Source organism: Arvicanthis niloticus, chromosome 24, assembly GCF_011762505.2.
Source record: "Arvicanthis niloticus isolate mArvNil1 chromosome 24, mArvNil1.pat.X, whole genome shotgun sequence".
NCBI lineage: Eukaryota > Metazoa > Chordata > Mammalia > Rodentia > Muridae > Arvicanthis > Arvicanthis niloticus.
The window spans coordinates 5,461,393-5,478,125 of record NC_133432.1 but is presented as its reverse complement, the minus strand read 5'-3'; the positions used below and the strand labels follow the sequence as shown (position 1 = coordinate 5,478,125).

At 50.3% G+C, this 16,733-nt stretch overlaps 1 protein-coding gene across 8 annotated transcripts in view; it reads left to right on the top strand.

Annotated features, from left to right (window-relative positions):
• Git2 (GIT ArfGAP 2) overlaps nucleotides 1-14,294 on the top strand; it is a 41,926-nt gene extending 27,632 nt beyond the window's left edge. For 2 of the 8 annotated variants that reach the window (XM_076922485.1, XM_076922484.1), the window contains exons 14-20: nucleotides 546-695; nucleotides 4,853-5,101; nucleotides 6,818-6,907; nucleotides 10,062-10,144; nucleotides 10,659-10,832; nucleotides 12,716-12,779; nucleotides 13,473-14,294. In XM_076922485.1, the coding sequence (XP_076778600.1) occupies nucleotides 546-695; nucleotides 4,853-5,101; nucleotides 6,818-6,907; nucleotides 10,062-10,144; nucleotides 10,659-10,832; nucleotides 12,716-12,779; nucleotides 13,473-13,685 (1,023 nt within the window). In that variant the 3' untranslated portion in view covers nucleotides 13,686-14,294. The remainder of the gene's footprint in view (nucleotides 1-545; nucleotides 696-4,852; nucleotides 5,102-6,817; nucleotides 6,908-10,061; nucleotides 10,145-10,658; nucleotides 10,833-12,715; nucleotides 12,780-13,472) is intronic. The other 6 variants (XM_076922489.1, XM_076922488.1, XM_076922487.1 and 3 more) reach the window with 3 other exon arrangements.
• The last annotated feature ends 2,439 nt before the right edge of the window (nucleotides 14,295-16,733 follow it).

Below are 16,733 nucleotides of genomic sequence, written 5' to 3'. Positions count from 1 at the left end.
ACGCCCCCCAGCTCACCCAGCCCCCAGGCACGCCCCCCAGCTCCCCAGGCACGCCCCCTAGCTCCCCAGGCACGCCCCCAGCTCCCCGGGCACGCCCCCCAGCTCCCCGGGCACGCCCCCAGCTCCCCAGGCACGCCCCCCAGCTCCCCCTGCTGTAGAGCATGTTAGTCACTCCCTCTGTCATGCTGCTGGAATGTGACTGCCATGGTCACAGCAGTCTCTCTGTTACAGCCCACTGGAAACTACCCAATGCTCAGTAGATAGTGTGGAATGAATGACTTCATGGAGGAATGAGTTCTTTAAATTAGCAGGGACAATGCCTGCAGGTCAGGGCAGAAAGTAGACAGCCAATCGCCACACAGGTCTGCAGCACCTTGCCTGCTCCTTCAGGCTGCTCTGCCCCAGTGTCACAGTGCTGTGGTGCGCTGCCTTCATTCGGTCTATCTTCACAGTTCAGCGGGCGTGGCCAGAGATTGACATTCTTTAGCTGTTAGTCTTTAACATGATCGTCTCGGATTGTGAACGTTTTCCCGGTTTATTTTTAGAGCCTAGATTCAGATTTGTCAGATGGAGCAGTCACTGTGCAGGAGTTTATGGAGGTCCAAAGCGCCCTAGTGGCTTCTGAGGCCAAGAGACAGCAGCTAATGAAGGTCAATAACAACCTGAGTGACGAGCTGAGAATTATGCAGAAAAAGGTAACATGTTAATACATGCCAGGATGGCTGACTCACTCGTTGATCCCAGTCACCATGCTTGTGGTCAGAGGGACGACAACATTCACTTAACAGACCTAGACGTCCTGGGGCCAAGCCGTCCTCCTAAGAGCAGGCTGTGTGTGGATGTTGGAAATGCAGTGCTCTGATGAGAAGTGCGCTCAGAGTAGGGCAGAGGCTGTAGCCCAGCGCGGGGCGTCTGCCTAGCATGCGGAAGGCCCTGGGCCAAGGCCTCTGCTTGGCTGGGATTCTAGTTCAGTGCATGTATGGACACAGGCCTTGGGTTTGCATCTTAAAGTACATCAGAGTAAGCGTCCTTAGGAGAGACCCACAGCCCAGTGCTCCTGTGAGACAGCGGAGCTTTGCCCTGTCCTGGGCTTCTTTGGAATCTAAGCTACTGCTTGGATGTGACTTTCCACACCTACTCCTGATTCTTAAGACTGTTCACACCATGCAGACAGAGCAGGCCCAGCTCGTGCTTCTCAGCATCAAGTCCCAGCATGGACCATGCGCGGTGCTTCCTCTGTTGGCACTGACTCTGACTGCTACCCTGCTACCCTCTCCAGCATCTCAGCCTACCGTCCCCTCTTAGAACAAGGCTTGACACACAGGAGACTACCACATATTTTACCTGTGCTGGCAAGGAGACATAGCCCACGTACACAGCACTATCCTAGCCATCCCCCGGGGCAGCCCTTCTCAACCTTTGGGGGACATCGGGCAACCTTTTCACAGGGGTCACCTAAGACCATCGGAAAACACAGAATTACAGTTATGAAGTAGCAACAAAACAATGTGATGGTTGGGGGTCACAGTGTGAGGAAGGGTGAGAACCCCTGCTCCAGGGACTCGGAACCACAGGAGTGAATTCACCTGTAGGAGAGGTAAGTAGGAGGAAGACCCACGCTTGGGGATGATGCTGGGTGAGAGCAGCAGGCTGGAAAGTACCAGCTGTGCCCTAGACTGTGGGCACCATAGTCATCACTGAGTGTCTTGAGAAAAGCTCTCTGCAGCCCATGCAGAACAACACAGACTGCCTGTGGTTTTATGCTGTTGTTGAGGAATGCTATTTCAGACTCAAAATATTGTAAGACTCAGTCACAAGGTGCATCTTCTAAAGGAAAGCCAAAGAAGGGAACTCCTAGCTAAGGAGCAAGGTTGTGAGACCCTTTGAAGCCAGTGGCTCTCGTGCTGTCCTGCAGAGGATGAGATTCTGACCTCTCATGGACCGGTGCCCCGTCCTGCCTCGCAGCTCCTTGTAGGCTAGTGCACAGCTGCGACCAAGATAGCCCTTTGCTGCGGCAGAGGACTTCATCTCCCCTGCTTTCTGGGCAGGATTCCACAGATGTGGTAGTGAATGCAGTCACCACACTTACCAGCTTCTTGGGTGATTTGCTTTTCTGAAACTTGCCTTTGACAGTTGGCCTGCCAGGCTTCACCTTTTTACCCATAGGTCTCTCTTTAGTGTTCATAGAGGTCACTGCTGAGGAGACGGCTCAGGTCAAACAGTAAACGGCAGGAGGAGGACTGAAGTTCAGACCCCAGAGCCCATGTAAAACACAGTTGGGCACCGTGGTCCACCTGCAGTGCCCAAGCAGCAGGAGCAGTGGCGGAGTCTCCAGAGCAAGCTGTTAGCCAGACTCAGTGAGACTCCTGTCTCCATGTACGCAGGGAGAGTGATTACAGCCTCCCCGGCACACATGTGCACACACGTATATGCAAAAGATTAGTAAGGGAAACTCGGTGTTGGCTGAAGAGATGGCTCAGCAGGTAAAGAAACTTACTGCAGAGCTGACAGCTAGAGTTCCAGTCCCAGAGCCCACAGAAAGCCAGAGAAGACTCCACAGAGTTGTCCTATGACCACCACACGCAGACAAAGCCATCCTTTGTTTTTATTTTAATTGCTAGAGACAACTCAAGTCTCTGAAAGCAGGTGTCCTGAATTTCTCTAAGAACTGTAGAGCAAGGACTGGGGAGAGATTTAGTGGGTAAGAGATGTGCTCCAAGCCTGCTGACCTGAGTTCACGTCCCCAGACTTCCTGACCTCCACACGCGTGCCGTGGTGTGCACTCACCCAGATACACACGCACACACACACACTCAGACAAGTGTGTGGACAAGCAGAGCCATTGTCCATTATTATCGTACAGATGCCTGTGATTTCTGAACTATTGAATTATCTGTAATGTTTTTATTTTTAGAGTAAGGCTGGTTCTTATAAACATCATTAAAATCTATCTTAGGACAGTTTTGTAAATGCAAAGTCATTAATTTTTTTAAATTGGACACATCCCTGTAATCCCAGCTACTTTGGAGGCTGAGGCAGAAGAATCACAAGTTCCAACCCTTCTTGGGCTAAGAACTTGTTCAAGGCCAGCCTGAGTGAGTTGGGCTCTGTCTCATCTTCTGGGCATGGTGTACCAGGGGTGGGGCATTGGTAGACCACATGCCTCTGTGCTTGAGGACCTGGATTAAATTCCCTGTGTGAAGGGAGGGACTGAGGCATTGAAACCAGGATCTGTGTTCATCTCAGAAGACAGTTGGCCAAAATCCAGACTGGATGTTTTAGAGGCAGCAATGGTGTTCAGGGGGTTTATAATTTTACAGTGTACTCTGAATAGCCACAGAGAGCTTTTAGCTTAGGCAGTTGCATGAGCCCTGCGTCTAGGGATGTAGTCACTTACACTACTCTCTCTGGACCCCACTCAGGTCCCATTCATATCCCGATAGGCCACTCACACTTGTCTGTGTCCTGGAATGCAGGAGTTTCTAGAGGCTCTCCTCTTTGAAGTGAAGTGGAGTGGAGGTTGCAAATACAGGCAAGGAAGCCATGCTTCTGCAGAAGTAGACACCACAGACAGAGACATGGGGCTTGTTCACATAGCAAAGGGTATACTGTTTTTATTTCAAAGCTTGATAAAGTTTTTAATAGAGTTGACAAAGTAGTGTGATTTATATCTGATCTTTCACATTTAACAGTTGCTTGGAAACAATGCTAATTAATGAAGAGGACCAGCCGCTATTGATATATTTTCCACAGATCGGTGCTTTCTAAATAAAAATTGAAAGTTACCTTCCAGTACTGCATGAACTTGCTGTTGGAAAGTAAGGACCCCCTGGTGCAGACATGATGGCTTACGGCCTTAATCCTTGGCACTGGAGGACAGCATGGTCAAAGCATCCATTCTGTCAAAGTAGGGACTCACACATTACACAGCTCATGTAGTGACACGAAGGTGCCACACAGGCGCAGGGCTGAGGCAGTTACTTGTGCCTAAATTGCCAGCCTCACACTTCCTTGCTGATCTCATAACCATGAAGCAGCTCACATGTGAGAATTGGAAAGAAGGCTCAGGGTCTCCAGGTGTCAGTGTCTGACCAAAGTGAGGTGGCACCAGGCAGCCCAGCTCACTTAAAGCCAGCATCACCGACTGCATGGTTTTTGGGTGACAGAGCCAAACCAGAGAGAGGCCAGGTAACAGCCCTGCAGAAAAGGAAGATCTCCAGAGAGAAGTCAGGGTGCCTCACAGAGTGCCATTCGAGTGAGGACCCTAGTGTAGTTGAGAGGTTGCCAGTTTCTTGTGATACGTTAAGTTAGCAAATTTATCATGGTTTGGAGATGTGCTTGAGTTGTTTAGAATATCAGAAGTGCTATGCAATTTAAAAAAAAAAAAAAAAAAAAAAAGCCTAATTGTTGTTGTTGGCTTTTTGGAAAGCAATAGACACTAAATTTTTCCTGGGCTGAACCTCACCTTTTCTTGCTTGGCACAGCAACTCTGATGATCTTGGTGCTGCTTCCATGGTGTCTCCTGTCACTTTCCCATTTGCAGGTCGCTCAGGGCCGTGGGAAGAGAGTCACGGTTAATGTTCTGAACCTCTTCCTCAAGAGTACTGCTTGTCTGCACATGTTTTCTGGCCCCACCATGACAACTCTTTAGGTGGTTAGACTTGAGTTTCTCATGACCCTATGAGATGGAAAAAGTAGGTTGTTCTGGAAGGAGGACCAGCTGTCACGGCTTCCCGGTGCAGCCCAGCTAGCTTTATGTTCTCATGAGGTCCCGTTCTGTTGGTGTACTTGACGCTTGCTTTGTTGGCTTTCTGTGCAGAAACACAGGCCCACTGCCAAACATCTCTTTCAGCTTCAGACTCTACAGACTGAGAACTCAAGCCTCAGGAGACAGGCCACAGCCAGCACCTGTCAGGTGCAGACTGGCTCTGATCACAAAGACACTGCGAGCCACTCCTCCCTAAAGCGCCGGCCATCTGCCCGGGGCAGTAGACCCATGTCCATGTATGAGACTGGATCAGGCCAGAAACCATACCTCCCAATGGGAGAAGCCAACCACCCTGAAGAAAGCCGGACGAGACTTCAACCCTTCCCCACTCATGTAAGTAGCACTGCTGTGTGTCCCATTTCTGCTGTGCAGTCTGACTGTGTGTTCCCTCTTCTGACCCTGCAGATCTCTGGGCTCTCACAGGTCCTTTGTGTTTGCTAAGTGAATGTGTCTGCAGATGCTCCTGGTCATGCGGGCTTGAGGACTGAATGGGTTTGGCTTAAGTTGGCTATTCTGGCGCTTGCTCAGCTCCTCCCTTTACGTCATTCCCAGGCAGCCTCTGTTGGCATGTTTTGTGTAAAGCTTCCTTCCTGAGTTCCACAAACAAAAGCCAATTGTAATGGTCACTAACAGAAATGTCTGTCTTTGTAATAGGCAGAGGTTGGGTCTGGAGACATGGCTCAATGGTTAAGCACACTGCTCGCTCTTGCCGAGGACACGGGTTAAGTTCCAAGCACCCACACAGCACACAGCCCACTCCCAACCAGTTATAACTCCAGTTTCAGGGGATTTAACATTTCCTCTGGCCTCCTAGGGCTCTGTATGCACATGGCACACAAGCAATCAGAACACTCATATGTAAAATAATCTTTTTAAAAACAACTAAGTAGGCAGAGACACACCCCTTCTTGAGCTGGAACTCTTAGGCCCCAGGGTGCTCTTTGGACCCTGTGACTGGGTACATGGAGTTGAGAGAGTCTGGGCTTCAGCATCCTGGTTACTGACCTCCATAGGCTAGTAGCATGGCTTGGTCATCTCGTAAAGATATGCATAAGCAGCCATTATACCAACACACTCAGGAAGCTGCAGCAGGAGGATTGCCTGGACTGTATGAGATCTTATCTCCAAAATCTTTAAAGACGCATGAAGGAAATACGTAAATAATTGAAAGTGTCCATCCACCCACGTGTCAGTTTCAAAGACCGCTTTGTGCAGGTACGCGTTGGGATGCCAAGTTTTCAAACATTAAACTGTCTGTCTTCTGGAGTGATTTATCGTGAAGATGTCTGATCCCACAGAGTGCTCCGGGCATACACTGCCTTACATAGTTCTCCCTTCAGAGTGTGGTGTTCATCCTTTGGAGTGTCAGAATGATTTCTCCAAAATACATTGAGCGCTTCACTAAGATCCTTAGGGTGATGTGAAACAGATGATAAGATGTAATAGATTAAACCAATTTTAATTCCATGAGGCTTCAGCGTGGTCAGCCTGCAGTACTGTGTGTGTCCAGGAGTTCGTTGTCTCAGCTTCTCTTTATTTGGGTTTAGCACTTGAAGACCATTCATTGACCTGGTGAATTTGCCACCGAACTAAGTGAAAAAGAACCTGGTTTTTATACAACTGAAAACAAAACTATGGCAGCCTCACCTTGGTAGCTTACGAAGTGTGCTTGATCCTAGAGGAAGTGGGTATGCGTCTGTGGCCGTGCTGCCTGGTCTGCTGTGAGGACCAGGGTGATGTGCACGCCAGTTCAGAGTCCTCCATAACGCTCTGTAGTACTTACTGTCCCTCTCAACAGAGAGCAAGTGTCACTGTAGGCGTTAGCCAGTTTGACAGCATGCCAAGTGTGGCTACGATGGCTTTGGAATCTTTTCCTTAAGGACAAGTGGCCTCTTAAGTGCAGAGTGGTTTCCAGCAGGCGCTTGCCTCTGTAGGGGCCCCTGTGCCACAGCTGTCAGCGAGCTGTGGGACTTGGGTGAGCTGTGGGGTGGGAGGTAGGGACTCGTTTGTTTTATGTTTTCCCAAGCCTGTTTCTCTCTCCACTTCCAGATTGGGAGGAGTGCACTTGTGACCTCCTCTTCGTCTCTGCCTTCCTTCCCCTCCACACTTTCCTGGTCCAGGGACGAAAGCACCCGAAGGGTTAAGTACACTCTGAATGGTCTGCCCTGCAGGAGGGGCAGTGCTCCTTGGCTTTGTGCTTGGGCGCTGGCCCTTGTGCCCCTGCCCCTGCTAACTGCCCTCTGCCCTGCATGAAGCAGCTTGGCTCCTGGTTTCTCACGGCAGCAGCAGGCACATGCAGCCATGCACATCTGACCTGGAGAGAGCTGGCCTCCCTCTGAATAATCTCCACACTGCGACCTCACGCTGCCTCCTCTCACCTGTCTGCCCACCTCCCATCACCTAGAGCACACCCGCCAAGTGCACTATCTTTTTAAGCAACAAAAACTTTAGCTAGCTACTGCTTACGTATAATGGCAATCCACACAGGTTTTTTGAGCTACAGTTATTAAAGGTCTATTTGGGTTAGCACAAAAGTGTCATAGTTTTTTTCTAACTGCTGACTTATGATAGCACCATCCTATCTGACAAGCCCCACCCTCAGTTGGTGCTGTCATGTTAGCAGTGCAGAGGTGAGGTGGCTACAGGCTTAAAGTTGTTCACTTGGAATGGTAGACCAGATCCTTCTGCTAGTGTGTGACTCACACTCCAGGGGCCTCCCTGACACCCACCTTTAAGAAAGGCAGCTAAAGGGGCAAATGACTTAAGCGACATGGTCCCAAAGGGACATTGTGTTTAAAAAAAAAAAAAATGTTTTCATGTGCACAGACAGCATGCTGATTTCCTCTTGTGGAAGACTGGGGAGAGCCCGAGTGCTGGGGCCTGCCCTTCAGCTTCCAGCTTGGTCTGTCTGTAGCAAGGCTGAAAAGATCAGCGAACCGAGCGAGAGGGCCCACCTTCCCCAGCAAGCCCCCACGTGCCTCCACCCCTCCGAGTGCTGAGGACCCCTGTCCACTGCAGGGGCTAGCCAGGTCCCTCTGAGTTTCCTTACAGCCCTTGTGAAGTCGTGAAATCAGAGGACTTCTTGCAGTTTGGCACTCCCAGTGTTCTGAGCAGCCCTGGAAGTGCATTGTAGTTTTTGTTCCAAATGCTGGTTAAGGAACAGCAGAGTAATAGGGAAAGCAGCCCCCATTTTGTTAGTAATTATGTTAATGAGAGTCAGGTAGGCCTGTCTTACCATACAATTCTGTAGTTTTCTTTAATTTGTGGTGTGGTGGTAGCTTTGAAAGGGACCAGTCGCTGACGCGATTGTGTGTGCAGTGAGCAGTTAAGTCACCAGGATCAGCTCCTGGCAGCTTTGTCCTGGTTTAGGTGTCTGGTTTGTCCTGTGTGGAGAAATGGCAACTTGTTAAATCACTGACCCAGCAGCAGCTACAAGGGACCTTCTGTGTTAACAGCTCTGAGAGCGGCACTTTAACACTCCGGGCTCTGCATGCTCACTGTAACTCTCATAAGCTTAAACACTGGCTGCACTCAACCCCCATGTGCTGTGACGGAGGACTTAGTCCGTAAGTAATTGTGGGCTGCACTTGAAGAGCGTTTTCTGAATGCTGTTAGTGGGTGTGTGTCACTCTTCTGAGATTCTCAGACAGACCCTGGCACTGCTGATCACTCTGGGTAATGTATTCAATCTCTAACTGTCATTGTGACATGGGGAAAGCAGCAGCATCTGTTACAGAGATCCGGGATTCAGGAGGCAGAAGGCTTTGCAAATTTAAGGCAAACCTGGCCTACCTAGCAACACATCTCAAAACCCAAAATGTATGCTGTGGAGGGTATTAATACTGTCTTCTAGATTTTTCTCCCCATTGGAACAGTTTCAGTGAACTGTCCAACATAATTAAATTTCAGTTTGTTTGTGTGTGTGCATGTATGTGTGAAATTTTTTTTAAAAAAGTAATGATTACAGGTAAGAAAGGTCTCAGGGAGGTGGGCTCTGAGCTCAGCAGCACCAGACCCTGCCCTCACTGCCCCTCTCTGCTGCCAGGGCCTCTAGTGTCAGTGACTCACTGACTTAGCCATGGAGCAGGAATACAAACTTCGCTTGATAACCTCGTCAAGCTCCAAGCCCACACTTAGTGCGGATGACTTGCAATGGGTGAAAACGTTCATGGTGGGTTTTAGGAGGCCAACCTCAGTGCCTGCCATAGAGTGGGAAAGAGGAAGTCCAGGAGGAAATATGAAGGGCCAGTGGGGGGGCGGGTGTAGCAGGTCTCAGACGCCACACCTCAGAGCTGGCTGAGCCACAGGCCTCACGAAGACTACCCGACCAACCGACTTCCTCTGGCAGTCATTTTTCTGGATAAGGCTACACGTCTCCTGTGACTTAGCGAAGCCTCTACCATCACAGCCTTTTTGCCCCCTCCCCTGCATCAGGTAAACCACTAGCTGTGCACTGTGATAACATGGCTTAAGTGCAGGCTACCCGGCTGGAAATAGCTAACCAGTAATCAGTCTAAGTTTTCATCGGCTTATGCTGACGCCTAGATGAGGGATTGTCACAGAGGGAGATGAACACTGACACTCCAGACCAGATTCCTCCAGAGGATACCATCCTCGCCACACCCCTCCCACTTACAAGCCCGCCTCCAGTGCTGCCGCCGTGAAGACACAGCCCATTGTAATCTCCACAGTTAGACCTAATCTCTGTAAACATTCTGGGAAACAAGGAAAGCCTTTGGAAGTAAGGCTCTCCAGGACTGATCCATTTGGTTCACAGGCAGCCAGGGCTGGCTTTCTTGAGCACTCATGAAAGCCCTCCCTCAAGTCAGCTTTAGCAGCAGCCATGAGGCTTCCCAAACATGTGGTGATGGAGGGACCCGCAGAGGCCTCTTGTCTTCTCCTTCTGCAGACTGTGCCTGAAGGTGGCCAGCTAGCTTATTCTGATCCTTTTTCTCATCTGGTGTTAAACCAGGTAATTAGAGTTAGCGTCCGGCTCTGAAGTGTGTATTCAGATAAGTGGGACTGTTACTGCACGACACGGGTGTGCATGTGTTTGCGTGTGTCTGTCAGACTGTCGGCTGTACCAGGGTCTGTTTAGGACTTGCTACTGAATCAGGAAGACCTGGTGCAGAAGCTGAAGCCACTTTTGGGACCCGCTGTTACTCGTCTTTACTAGTTTTCCAGTAAAGGGCTGTTTCCTGTTCCAAATGAGCTCTGGGTGTGAAGGTGGCATAGCCTGGCGGCCTGAGGGAGGCCATGATGCTCAGAACTAATGGGCTCCCTTCTCTTTTAGGCCTCCAGGCTGGAGAAGCAGAACAGCACCCCGGAGAGCGATTATGACAACACGGCCTATGACCCTGAGCCAGAGGACACAGCGTACGTGCGGAGAGCGCAGGGGTGGGCTGTTGGTGCACACACGGCAGGCCTCCACCTCCAACCCTGTGTCTGTGGTCATACAGAAGACATAAACTATGTCTTCTGTGCTCGCACCACCACCCCGAGCTGCTTGCCCTTTGCCAACATACAGAATCTGCTGCACCGTATCCGTGCTGTCCACGTGGACATTAGCTAGTCCACATTGGTCCCCCAAGTGCTACCTGCAGGGATGGCTGTGTGTGGCTGTGCCCCTCCAGCAGCTAGTCCCTCCGCCTCCTTCACCCTGTCTGCAGCGTCACCTGCAGCAGCCCTCCCTAACCTCCAACCCAGGACAGAGTGAAAAGGGCTTAGTGTGGCTGTAGGTGCCAGCTGATATGCAGAGCTTAGGAGCCTCCTGCTAAACAGAATAAAGGAACCACAGATACAGCTTTCGTGAGTGCCAGAGGCTTGAGTCGTAGAAACAGAAATGGCTAATGGGTGCTTGTCATGCCAAGCCGTTCTTAACTGTCCACAGGTCAAACCGGAAGGGACGGCAACGAAGTCTGCTCTGGCAAGGTGACAGCTTGTTGCCAGACACAGCAGAGCCCCACCTGGTCCCCAGCACAGAAGACGTCATCCGGAAGACTGAGCAGATCACCAAAAACATCCAGGAGCTCCTAAGAGCAGCCCAGGAGAACAAGCATGACAGGTACGGCTGCCGCAGTGCTCTGGAGAGTGTGCCAGGGCCCCCCCTCCTCCCAGGGCCGTTTACCTCTGGGTGGCTGGAAAAGTAAGCACCATATCAGTGGAGTGTTTTTATTCCTTTCATCATGTTACAAAGTAATCTGAGAATAAATACAAATAGAAACAAAACTGCCCAACTAGCAGGTCAGTCTTCTGGCCACTGCTGTTCCCAGGATTCCCTGGGCCAAAGTTTCCAGGTAGAGTTGTCCTGAGGAGAGGCTACTCTAGAGCTGCCTGCCCCCTTGTGCACAGAGTTGCGCGTGTTAAGTTGGGATAGGAAGAGTGTACCTTTCCGCACCGGCAGAGCACCACAGCCTCCGCAGCTCTGTCTGAGCTCAGTAAAGACGCTTAAACAGGAACCGCTCCTGAGGGCTCCGTGTGTGTGTGTGTGTGTGTGTGTGTGTGTGTGTGTGTGTGTGTGTGTCTCTCGGGAGCTCTCCGTGTGCTTGATTCCTTACAGTTAGAAACCCTGCTGTGCTACAAACTGCACTTAACTGATCGTGCTCAGATGCTGTCAGAAACGTGAATGGGTGCCTGCGGCCATTTCAGGCTTCAAAGATTGCAATGTGGCATTTGCTTCGATTTGGGAAGACTTTTTACCTAGAAACCCTGTCAGCACTTTTGATGATTTGATCTCCTTTGTTCTGAAGACCAGGAGCAAACGATGATCTCAAAATCATTGGCTTCTGCTTCCGAAGCTAGAAGTGGCCTGGAGGATTTGCTCCTTATTAATGATTTGGCGCTCTGTACGTCCCCGTGGCCCGAGCTGGGGCAGCTTCATCCTCTGCTTCCTTATCTCACAGATGTCACTGTGTTTGCCAAGGTGCGCCTGCACCTCCCTCTTGGTTCTAGCTAACTGAGTCCAGGAAGTCCCCTCACTGTCCCTCAGCTCTCCTGCAGCCTCACTTGTCAGGGTCATGTGTCTGTCATCTCGCCACCACACACACACACACGTTAATACAAAATTACAAATAGAGATGGCTTTTAATAGACTTTATCAGAAGTCAATTTTATGATTTAAAAAATCAGGGACAGAATGTTACTTGAAGCTTTGAGTCTGTGATGGTTCGAAACAGCTTTGTCAGGCCAAACCTGCGCCAGTCTTGATGGCGTTTCCTTGCAGAAAGTGCCTCCAAAAGTGCTCTGCTTTCCCCGTGCCCATGTCCCTCCCAGGCAGTGGCAGGCCTACACACAAAGCCACAGCTCCGTGGCAGTGTTGCATTCAGAACTTGTCCTCGGGCCTGTCAGTTTATGTCTGTCCCTCTGCATCCTATGGCATATAGTCAGTCCTCAGGCTGCAGACCTGCACAGTGGCTGCAGTGAGCCAGCCATCTGCTGCTCAGCCTCATAAGCCCCCTCACCCACGGCAGCTGCCAGGCTGCAGAAAGAGGCAAGGATGAGGAGTCGCCTCCTTGCTGCTGAGAGCGTCTGAGTGAATGAAACTGTGTGGCTCATGACGATGACATGTAGGTACCAGCTGGGATTTAAGGGAAAGTTGTCAGCCCTTTATTCGTCGCCTTCATGGACAGTGACATGGACCCTTGCTCCTCATTCCAGACATCTGCAAGGTAGACACGAGGAGTAACTACGCTGTGGCTGTCTCACCTTTGTCGCCCCAGTCACATACTGCAGATTTCAGGCCTATGACTGTTGGCTTCAGGGTGAATGAGTGTTCGTGACAGGATGGGAGCCTGCTTGTAGCCGTGAGCCTGCTGTCCAGCATGCACAGGGCAGGCAAACCTTGGTGCCTTCATTAACCTAGTGGAGATGGAGCCTGTCCGGCCTCTGCGGGCTCGCTTCCCCTGAAGTGTTTAGGCTGTGTTTTAACAGCCTCTCCATGTCTTACAGCTATATTCCCTGCTCAGAGAGGATACACGTCGCTGTAACGGAGATGGCAGCCCTGTTCCCCAAAGTAAGTCGCCGCCTGCTTACCTTTCAGATGACTCTCAGCACTGCTTTCTGGCCGCTGTTTTGTAGTGAGGAGCTGAGCCCTGGGTGTACTAGGCAGCACTAGGCCACAAGCTTTACAACCGTAACCTTTGTCTTAGGTTTCTGTACCACATTGTTTTTACACATGTCGTCTTGAGGGCTTTGAGATGTTTTCACTGTGCATGAATATCAGTTTTAATAAGGCATCGATATTTAAGTCAGGTGCTACAAAGCAAAGCAGTAGAGTTTAGGATATATCACCTAAATGACTGGTTTTTTTAAAATACCTTGAAATAGCGTTTCCTCTCTCCTTAGGCCATGAGTTGTAAAAGCTGATAATGTTTAAAATGCCCAACTAGCTGGGTGGTGATGGATGGGGCATGCCTTTAATCCCTGCACTTGGGAAGCCAAAGCTAGAGAGTGGATCTCAGAGTTTGAGGCCAGCCTGGTCTACAGAGCCAGTTCCAGGACAGCCAGGGCTACACAGAGAAGCCCTGTCTCAAAAAAAAAAAAAAAAAAAAAAAAAAAAAAAAAAAGCCAATAAAATAAAATACCCAACTGAAAACAGTTGGACTTTATGGAGCAGCTCAGGTTGCTCTGGGAGCAGGCTCACTCCATGTTGCTGGCTACCCATCCTGCAGTCCCTAGCGAACAACGGCTACACTTTTCATTTCAGAAACCCAAGTCTGACACAGTGAGGACTTCCCTTCGCTTACTCACGTCCAGTGCCTACCGGCTCCAGTCGGAATGCAGAAAGGCTCTCCCAGGAGACTCGGGCTTGCCCACAGATGTGCAGCTGGTCACACAGCAGGTCATCCAGTGTGCCTATGACATCGCCAAGGCTGCCAAACAGCTGGTCACAATCACCACCAAAGAGAACAGCAGCTGAGTGGGCGCTGTGCACCTGCTGTCTGGAAAGTCGGCTGCAGTGTCGACATGAACTCTTCAGAGTTTACAGAACGTTTAGTGAAGCTTTCAGACTTTTTAAAAGAAACTCAGTATTATTTTTGCATGTTTTCTAACAGATTTCTGACTGTAATTTAACCCTTGCCTTATTTGTTCCTGTTTGCAACTTAATTCTGTCCTGTCGGATTGTCACCAAGTGCTTAGGTCATGACCCCATGTGTTTAAAAGTAATTGTTCAGAGTTTGTTACAACTTTCCCATTATATAAAGTCTCTAGCCATGCCTAAAACTATAATTGATATTTTTAGTAGAACATTTTCTTAAGAGATAAGAAAGTTGGATTTAAAAAAAAAAAGCAGTATCTGTTCCTTCCAAGCATCATGCAATAAGTAAGCTTTCCATCCTGTGGGTTCTCGGGGTCTGGTGCATCTCCAGGGATGCATGGAGAACAGGGCCTCGCCACTTCCTAGAGAGAGTACATCTCTTGGGAGTGACAAGGAACTAATTCATTTCTAACTTTTGTATCATGTTAAGTGTTGTCTTATTTAATATTTTTATCTTGATTTTCTATCTATAAAGATTTTACCATCATGCTGAAGTCTCCATAATGTCCAAAAAAGTAGTACGAATCCACCCTCTACGTCAGGTTCCAGTTGGTCACATTCAGAGCAGGGCCACCCATTGTCGGGGGCCTGCTTTCCCCCAAGCCAGACAGTTGACTCAGAACCTAAGGCAGAGGACCGCGAGTCAGTCTCAGGCCTGCTGATGTCCTTCGCTTGTCTCCTCTGGAAGGATGTCTTCCCAGGTAAGATGTGGGCCTCAGTTTTCCCATCCCCTTGGGTATATCACGACTAGAAGTCCTGTGGCACTGCAGGAAGAGTTCTCCATGTGCCCTCAGTGGTGGCCACTCTCCCAAAGCTCCACAAGGGCAGAAGTTGACACCCAGGCCACGGCAGCACTGGCGTTTGCTGTGCTGAAGGCACCTTGTCGTTCTGAATGTTAGAGGCTGGCCCGTCTTCTGTCTGGATGGAGCTCAGGCCCTGACCTGAGGGAGCAGGCAGTGGCCATGACTCCAGCCAGGTGCACAGGTGAGGGCAGCTGGGGACTTCCCCAGCCTGTGAGGACAGCAGCTTCTCCCGCTCATGCCCCTCATGCCTCTGTGGAACAGTAGACCTGTGGCTGCCAGCACCTTGACTTTTCAGGGTACCAGAAATCTGGGGTGTTTTATGACATTTTTCTAATTAGAAATGTGGCCAGTCAGTCCAGACATGAGTTGTAGCCTCGTGCTGCCTCTCACAGCCTCTGCCAGGGTCTGTAACCTGCACGTGAGTGCACCTGTGAGCCTGCCCTGGAAGGCATCCATCAGTCTCCTACAGAACACCACAGCGAGGTGACCTCACTGTGCCGAGCCCGACTCAAATCCCCATTACAGCATGGCCAAATTGTCCTGGAAACAGCATCACCAAAAAGTCAGGCTCACAGCTCGGCTCCCCCACACTGTGTGCCACGGGAAGGGATCAGCACTCCAGAGGCCTGCCCACTCATCGATACTGCAGCCCTAAATGCCACCTTGCTGTGGTGTATCCAAGAGGGCCTTTAGAAAGGGTCCTGCCAGTCTGAGCTCAGGCATAGTCTTTGACAAGCTTTTCTGTGCTTCAAGGACTACCGCTTTTCCTGGCAGGCTCCCTGGAGCTGGTTCTAATCCTGAGCTAGTTCCCACCATCCCAAAGACCTGCCACAGAGAACACTGCCCATGGAAAATCAAGGGGCCAGTACAGCGTTTCCAGATGCTCTCAAGAACACCAGAGTTCAGAGTCAGTCCCATGGTCTTCTCAGGCTGACGCTCCTAAGTAGAGGCCTGAGGAGACAGCAGGAGGAGCCCCACACAGTCCGTCCTGAGACCTGGGTTAGAATATACTGCTCCTATAGGCAAATGCATTTTGTCTCAACGCTTACCCTGGCCATTCTTTGCATGTGGGTCCCATCGCCTCGCAGGAGTGAGGTCTGCATCCAGTCAGGCTGCTCTGTCCCCTCTCTGGGATTCTGCCTTCTCACCTGTGTACCCTTCTTTCTAAGAGAGGATGAAAATACAATTAATGGAACAGGCCCTGCCCCGAGCTCCATTCCCAGAAGGCACTGCGTCCTCAGCACCATGGTTCTTACTTGCCAAAGACTAAGTCCAGTGTTGTGTACAGTTGGGACTCTAACTGCACAGTGTGGGGGCTCTACCCTGACTGTAGTGACCTCCGACGCAGAGCCCAACCTGAAAGTAGCATGCTTTCACCCCCACGGCTTCCCTGAGCTCGCAATCCAGTTTCCTTCCTTGTCCTACTCGATGGAACCCACGCTCTTACAAAGCAATATGCTGTATAGGGAAAAGAAGACACACTGCATAGCCGGTGTTAACTTCACACTCATCCTCCTGTGGTAGCTTCTCAGTCAGCATCCTGGTTCTGAAGTTACTGTCCTCTCCTGTAAGATCCTTCTGGAATCTGTGCCCACCGGCTTTGCAATAAATCGTCTCTTTGCGTGTGTGGTCATGTTCTTCCCTCCAGCTGGTGGATATTTCTAGACTGCAGGTGGGGCGGGGCCCCGTTTGAGGTTTGGTCTTTGGTTATCTATTGTAATGCTAAGTGCAGGCCCCAAGACCTGGGTGTCCCAGAGAAGAGAGAGTCCCCACTGAAGGCACTAAGTGACCCTGCCCCCAAGTTAATTCTGATTGGTAAAGATGCCAGCAGCCAGTAGCTGGGGAGGAGACAGAGGTGGGGTTTAGGTTTCGAGGGCTTGGGGTGAGAGGTCAACCATGAGGAAAAGAAGAGGGCAGGAGGAGGAAGGAGGAGCAGCCATGGGTTAGGAGTAAAGAAAATGTGACTCTGTGGGTTGGCCAATTGGAATTAAGAGCAGTCCAGATGAAACGTGGTGATGGCTCGAGGTTGTTGGTAGGAAATAGATTCTAACAGCATAGAGGGTTGGCAGCTGCCCAGCTTTTATACTGTAAGGCTTATTGTGCATATGAAGGTGTGTCTTTCATC